At 47.1% G+C, this 7,367-nt stretch overlaps 1 protein-coding gene and 1 long non-coding RNA gene across 6 annotated transcripts in view; both read left to right on the top strand.

Moving 5' to 3' along the window:
* The window catches only part of AFAP1L2 (actin filament associated protein 1 like 2), a 70,815-nt gene extending 68,018 nt beyond the window's left edge, over window positions 1–2,797 (top strand). For 4 of the 5 annotated variants that reach the window (XM_027884859.1, XM_027884858.1, XM_027884857.1 and 1 more), the window contains 2 exons: window positions 141–263; window positions 632–754. In XM_027884859.1, the coding sequence (XP_027740660.1) occupies window positions 141–263; window positions 632–658 (150 nt within the window). In that variant the 3' untranslated portion in view covers window positions 659–754. Of the gene's footprint in view, window positions 1–140; window positions 264–631; window positions 755–1,731; window positions 1,855–2,222 lie in introns of those variants that run through there. The other variant, XM_027884856.1, reaches the window with a different exon arrangement.
* Window positions 2,798–2,801: 4 nt separating this feature from the next.
* Window positions 2,802–4,601, top strand: LOC114057969. The gene is made up of 2 exons (XR_003571350.1): window positions 2,802–3,702; window positions 3,739–4,601. It is a non-coding gene; the product is annotated as an uncharacterized LOC114057969 (long non-coding RNA).
* Window positions 4,602–7,367: the final 2,766 nt, after the last annotated feature.

Raw genomic sequence — 7,367 nt, 5'->3', positions numbered from 1 at the left:
TTTGAAATTTGGCATGTCACTTAAAAAACACGCCTTGGTGCATAGATTAGACTGTAATTAGGAAATGGTGGGAAAAGGCAGCAGTCTTTCTCAGTAGTTTATAGTCATCACCGTCTCTACGATTTTTATTGTAGATTCAGGTAAAAAGTGCCAGCCCAGCAAACAGCGCAGAGAACTCACCCGTCAACTCAGCAACAGCTTTAAAGAACCGGCCTTTATCTGTCATGGTCACGGGGAAGGGAACAGTCCTACAGAAAGCTAAGGTAACACACCAGTTGTACAGGAGAAAAGTCCATCTGGGACAGCCACTGCTTTTCCCTCCTGGCAGTGGAGCAGAGGGGCTGTGGTGGGAAGGGGTTGTGGGAGGTCTCATATCTTGGGAAGCACCCCCAACCAAGCACCATTCAGAGCACATCAGCCTGGTGTTCCTCCAGTCTTTTCACCTGGGTTTGCTTTGCCTGCAATTTAAATGAATAAATATGTGTTTTACTTCTAATGAAGAGATATCCCTGACCCACCCTGCAGCCAAAACCACAGAGGTACCAGCCGATCATGTTGATCCTGTACTCATTATGGCTACTGTGCCTTGCCAGATTTGCATTTTGACTAATTTACCTTTATTCCTTGGCAGGAATGGGAGAAAAAAGGAGCTAGTTAGAAGCACGTTTTTCAGAGATGGACTAGAGACTCGAATTGCCCATGCATGGCCCAGGGGATTCAACCATCTGTAGGTGGAGGTTGGGTGTGCAACACAACCACACCAAGCGCCTCCTCCATGTTGCACCAACTGCTCCAACGCAGCAATGGACTCAACAGCTGCCAAAACGAGTTATCCCAAATGATCTTGATCTTTTCCAGACAAATCCCAATCACCTAGCTAAAACAATAACAACCAGTGGCAATCCTATCATCAAAAGTCCTAACCCAGCTGATGTAAACAAGAATGTTACTGTACATAGGGGTGTTTTGTGTATTTCTACTCTGAAGGTTTATCAATGAGTTATTAAGGTTTCTATATTAGTGACTGTAGTGGGTTCAAAAGGGGCCTCTGCTATTCTTTATACCCTGGTGGGTTTCAACCTGTCCTGGTAAATTCCCGTCAACTAAAGTCTCACCTGCCTTGCTGCCAGTCATCACTCAGCTGCATTTCATCCAGCCTTCAGTCAAGAGGGATTCCCACACCCGAGCAATGCTTGAAGCTTGAATGAGAGAAGCTTATCCAGGGCATTTTAATCAGTGTCCAGGTGCATTCCAGCATTTGCTTACTCCTGCCAGCTGCAGATTTGCCAGAGTATTGAGCTGGTCACCTCATGCTGTAAGCTGTGTTACAGACTGGCAGCACTAAGAGCTCTGGGCAAAGAAGGTCTGCAAAGCAGATTCGGTTAATTTTCTTGAAGATCTCAGTCTCTAGCACCTGAGGAGTTTGCTCTGGGGGAAAAAGAANTTTGCAGGAGGAGCTATAGGCATTTAAATTCTTCCTTAGGAACTCGGTTCCCATAAAATGGAGATGCTCACCACCCAAACCTTGCTCTGGACCTCCGCCTGAGTCCTCAGCACCCAAACACACCACACACAAACATCCTGGTGGATTTTTGAAATTTGGCATGTCACTTAAAAAACACGCCTTGGTGCATAGATTAGACTGTAATTAGGAAATGGTGGGAAAAGGCAGCAGTCTTTCTCAGTAGTTTATAGTCATCACCGTCTCTACGATTTTTATTGTAGATTCAGGTAAAAAGTGCCAGCCCAGCAAACAGCGCAGAGAACTCACCCGTCAACTCAGCAACGGCTTTAAAGAACCGGCCTTTATCTGTCATGGTCACGGGGAAGGGAACAGTCCTACAGAAAGCTAAGGTAACACACCAGTTGTACAGGAGAAAAGTCCATCTGGGACAGCCACTGCTTTTCCCTCCTGGCAGTGGAGCAGAGGGGCTGTGGTGGGAAGGGGTTGTGGGAGGTCTCATATCTTGGGGAGCACCCCTGACCAAGCACCATTCAGAGCACATCAGCCTGGTGTTCCTCCAGTCTTTTCACCTGGGTTTGCTTTACCTGCAATTTAAATGAATAAATATCTGTTTTACTTATAATGAAGAGATATCCCTGACCCACCATGCAGCCAAAATCACAGAGGTACCAGACGATCATGTTGATCCTGTGCTCATTATGGCTACTGTGGCTTGCCAGATTTGCATTTTGACTAATTTGCCTTTATTCCTTGGCAGGAATGGGAGAAAAAAGGAGCTAGTTAGAAGCACGTTTTTCAGAGATGGACTAGAGACTCGAATTGCCCATGCATGGCCCAGGGGATTCAACCATCTGTAGGTGGAGGTTGGGTGTGCAACACAACCACACACCAAGCGCCTCCTCCATGTTGCACCAACTGCTCCAACGCAGCAATGGACTCAACAGCTGCCAAAACGAGTTATCCCAAATGATCTTGATCTTTTCCAGACAAATCCCAATCACGTAGCTAAAACAATAACAACCAGTGGCAATCCTTTCATCAAAAGTCCTAACCCAGCTGATGTAAACAAGAATGTTACTGTACATAGGGGTGTTTTGTGTATTTCTACTCTGAAGGTTTATCAATGAGTTATTAAGGTTTCTATATTAGTGACTGTAGTGGGTTCAAAAGGGGCCTCTGCTATTCTTTATACCCTGGTGGGTTTCAACCTGTCCTGGTAAATTCCAGTCAACTAAAGTCTCACCTGCCTTGCTGCCAGTCATCACTCAGCTGCATTTCATCCAGCCTTCAGTCAAGAGGGATTCCCAAACCCGAGCAATGCTTGAAGCTTGAATGAGAGAAGCTTATCCATGGCATTTTAATCAGTGTCCAGGTGCATTCCAGCATTTGCTTACTCCTGCCAGCTGCAGATTTGCCAGAGTATTGAGCTGGTCACCTCATGCTGTAAGCTGTGTTACAGACTGGCAGCGCTAAGAGCTCTGGGCAAAGAAGGTCTGCAAAGCAGATTCAGTTAATTTTCTTGAAGATCTCAGTCTCCAGCACCTGAGGAGTTTGCTCTGGGGGAAAAAAAAAAAAAAGAGAAATCATATTTGAAGGCCTGCTCAGCTCCTTTATTGGAAAGCTGGATCTCAGTGTATCCTTCAGGGCTTGTCCTCCCTCAGGAGAGGGGAGGTAGAGCTGTCCCCCCCCTGCCCCTGCTGCGATGGTCTCTGGTCCTTGCAGAGCTGCAGCTGTACAATCTGCTGAAGACATCCCTGTTCATCCCTGAGGACATCCCTGCACACAGACAGGGCTGAGCAGCCTGCCCCGCAGTGAGGCTGCACTGCCACGTCTCTGGTGAGCTGCTGGCCATCTTGGTGCTATCACTCTTATTTCCAAATTATTGAACACTGGACCCTGGCAGTGTGGCCCACAAAGCTCACTCCTCTCTGCCCCAGCCAAGCTTTCTAATGAAAATGTTGGATATTTGAAACTGCTAAACTTAGAGACATTGAAATTTGAAGGGGAGGTGAGTTGACACAAATCAATGCACACTCTCCTCCCTGTAGACTGCTGTCATCTCTGATGGCCTGGAGACACCTCTGCCTGTCTCCTCTGATGGTCTTTCAGCCCTGGAGCCCAGGCTCAGTAACTGGGTTGGCTGTACAGGGCGGGAGAGGTTTTCCAACCCTGCAAAGTTAAAGCAGCACCAGTTCCCTGGCTGAGTTGTTTATTCCTGGAGTTCTGTAGCTACACCAGTGGGCAGCACCCAGAGTAAGGGTAAAGGCAGACAGGGAAAATGTTTTACCTTCCTCACTCTTGAAAATCTTTGACAGGCCTGAGATGACCTCTAAAGAGATGTTTCTTCTTTGCACAAAGGCCAAACAGACGGGGGGGTTGCACAGAGCTGTGACATCTAGAGCTGGTGGTGGCACTGGGGTGAGTGAGAACGAGCCCAGAAGGGGTTCTGGACTTGCTGGTCATGGCCACAGAGCCAGGGTGCAACAAAGCACTTGGTCAGGCTATCCTGGAAGCAAAAAAGGAGACCTTGCTCACTTTTTTTTTTTTTTTTTAACTTTAAACGTGTCCACTGTGGTGCAGATGGAGAAATTGCCAATTCCAGATCTCAGGAGTAGTTGTATCAGCCCCAGCTATCAGGTTGTCCCAGTGAAAGGTTTTGCACATAGGAGAAGTTCATACAAATAAACCACTGAGTCTTCTGGTTCAGGACCATGGGGATTTCCCTCTCCACAGCACAGGAAGGCCACAGACACACGAAGCTTTTGTTTTGACCCATGATGAACTGGCAAGAGGCTACACCCTAAATATACATGTAGAACCATGCACTCACCATACATCCCCTGCCATCCTCCAGAAGTTGTCCAGGCATTTCAGAGTGGTACTGAGACAGCGATGGACGAGAGCAGCTCTGCTTTCCCCTCCACAGCCCAGTCAGCTTCAGTGATCCTGCTGGGATGTCTCCATCAGGGCATGGTAAACATAGGCAAGGCCTGAACAACACACTTCCCCCAAACAAGAAATGTTAAACAATGTCTCTGCCTCCCCATTGTTTTCCTAACTCAAGGAATTTCCTTTGTTGTAACTGTGACCTATAAAGTGGCGCTTTAGAGGGTTTTATAATAAAATGTCGAGTATATTATGTTACCGGTGTTTTTCTTTGTAACGTGGCTTGTCCCTGCTCTACTTTTCACTAGATTTCAAGTATATAAAACCCTGACACTATTAGTTCCTATGAAGTTCCTTCTGCAGTGGACTATAGCTTAAATAATTTATTCCTCTGTGACTGCAACATGAAGCAAAACAATTTTCAAAGATCTAACACAATGAAAAACAGCAGTTACCTCGACAATTTGTATGAATATATGTAATGGATTCCTGCCTGTATCTCTGAAGGCAGCCGTTTTGCACAGAACCAGCAGTGGAAAATGTTTCCACTACCTTCCTCTGGCCACTAGATAGCAACTGTGTGCAGGCTTAGCGCCTGCTGCAGTCACTGAGAAGCAGGGGAAAACCAGGATGGGCTTTAGCTGGAAAGGAAGAAAAAAAAAAAGTTAGTAAAGAAAGTGGTTTAGGCCAGTCTTCGGACACCAGACACCTCTGTGAAATACCTTTCGGTGGCTGTACCACCACTAGCTCCACTTCTGCAGTGCTATGGCACAAAATCCTGGGGAAGGTCTCCCCTAGCCCACCCACTGACACAAACCTGCCAAGGAGGCTGTGTCCTGTCAGCCTCTGAGCCCAGGAATCCCCAGAGAACAACTCCATTTAGGGTGGCTGGCTTTGTGCACTCCGTGGGCAGCAGCAGCAGTTGCGTTTTGTCCTTCCCCAGCAGTGCTGCCTATCGCCTGTGGCTGCTTTAGAACACCTGGGTATGAGCTCCAGCTGATAAAGTCACTGCTTTGTTAGTCATTCCCACTGTAATTCTCACCTGTGCACAATGCAGCCAGGCCACTTGGGGCCTGCAGTGTGTCTCATGCAGAAGCCCATACCCTTCTGGAGAGAAAACTGCTGCTACAAACCCTTTTTCTTAGTGAGTTTCTCACTTAGGTACCTCCACAGTTCCTGCTGTGGGTACGTGGAGCGACCACGTAGGAGCTCCTGGGGATTCCTGATGAGCACATCAAGGTTGCCAGTGGACACACTAATTTTCAACCAAGACAGAAGTGCCAGATTTTAAAGGAAGAAAAAAAAAAAAAATCTCATATTGGTGGAGAAGTTGGCCTGAACCTGAATGTTTATGTAAGTTGTCCTGGCTATGAATCAAATTAATTTACTTCAACTGAACAGAGTAAGATTGCAGGGGTTTTCCAAGCTGAAAAGGCCAGTTAGCTTACAGTACAGGTGCTGTACAAGTTTACTTCCCACAAACAGACATGGTTTTGCTTGCTGAGGGAAAGTGGGACTAAAGGGGTGCAATCCATGAAACTTACTTAAATCCCATGTTTTTAAAAGGAGAAACGGGCTCTCTCCTGAAGCCAGCACATGACCCATGATCAGCCAAGGCTCACCCAGCAGTCCTACAGAGTGAGAGTAATTCATGGCTCTGTTAGTAACAGCAGCCCAGACATCTAATGACAACCTGGCACAGACAGCATCCTCTGCACTGCCCTGATGCCAGACAGGATTAGTGCTGGCTTTGCAGGGACCCCACCTCCTCAGTGCCCTTGCCAGCCTCAAACATTGACCCAGCCTCAAGGGAATGAGCTACCATCAGGTGAAGTCTCATTAAATATTTCTGATTCAATCGAAGCAAATCTGAGAGAATGAATTTAATAAGGAATCATGTCAGAGATCCAAGCCACTTACCTACTTACTCTTAATTAAAATTTCTAAGAGAAAGGGCCTAGAAATTAGCCAGGATTTTTTAACTCAAACTTTTAAAAAGAAAATAAAAACAGCTCCAGCAACTGCTCAGTGGTGTCCTGCTTGCCTGTGGGATTAGCAGGTCTCTCAAAGACCATCCCATATATCTTAATCTGCTATCAGCCTGGCTTTTCCCATCTTCTCCAAAGCTCCACCACCTTCTTACCTTGCAAAGTGCTTTGTCCCATACAAAAGGGAGAGCTGGTGGGTGCTGCCATTGCCAGAGCATCCATCTGAGGATCCATCCAAGGCTTCAGTGATCAGTCACGTTCAGGAGAAAAGTCACAGTCACAGCACCTGTAGATCCCTGACACATGGGGATCCCTGGGGCACTCTGGATACTGAGATGTTCCCATTAAAATCTTGTCTCCAGCATGAGATTTTTTCAGTCTGTGATTCCTGAATCCTGAAAGATGTCTTTGTGTATCTGTGCTCAAAACAGCAGGATGCTAAAAACACAGTTTCCCCAACTCAGGACCACAGCAAGCATACTTTGTCCCAAGTAAAGCCCACACACACCTCAAACATACTTACTAGCTGTGCACTGAAATAAAGAACTCACAAACAAAGACTACATCACAACACATTTGCCACGAGGCAAAGTGCTCAGCAGCACTGTACAAACTATCCTGCAAGCAACACAAGGAAATGGCTTTAGACACTTGTACAGGGGGCAGGTAAGCACATCCCAGCTCCAGGGCTGCGTGCTGGACAAGGTAAATGCGCTGCTGTTTGGGAGGGCAGACTGATCTCACAGAGAACAAACGCCTGTGAGGAGAGAACTAACGATGCTGTTAGACAAACAATGGCAGAGAAACCCCCAGGGAGCTGCAAAGCCCCCAGGACAGCGTGGGTGAGAAGTGGGGTCCCTCGGACCCTCCACACAGCACAGGACATGCAGGGGGGCCGGGGAGACTTTTCAGAGCAGTCTGAATAGGCAGCTCCACAGGCCCTTCTGCACCATAAAACACGAGCCACGTCTTTGGTGTCAGCTGAGGGTCTGATCTAGCCCATTCTCCCCACGAGAAGAGAAGACTGA

This window comes from Empidonax traillii, unplaced genomic scaffold (assembly GCF_003031625.1).
Source record: "Empidonax traillii isolate 1590-97213 ecotype Southwest subspecies unplaced genomic scaffold, ASM303162v1 scaffold156:size1289327, whole genome shotgun sequence".
NCBI lineage: Eukaryota > Metazoa > Chordata > Aves > Passeriformes > Tyrannidae > Empidonax > Empidonax traillii.
The sequence above is the reverse complement of the archived record's forward strand: the minus strand, read 5'-3'. Positions and strand labels throughout refer to the sequence as shown.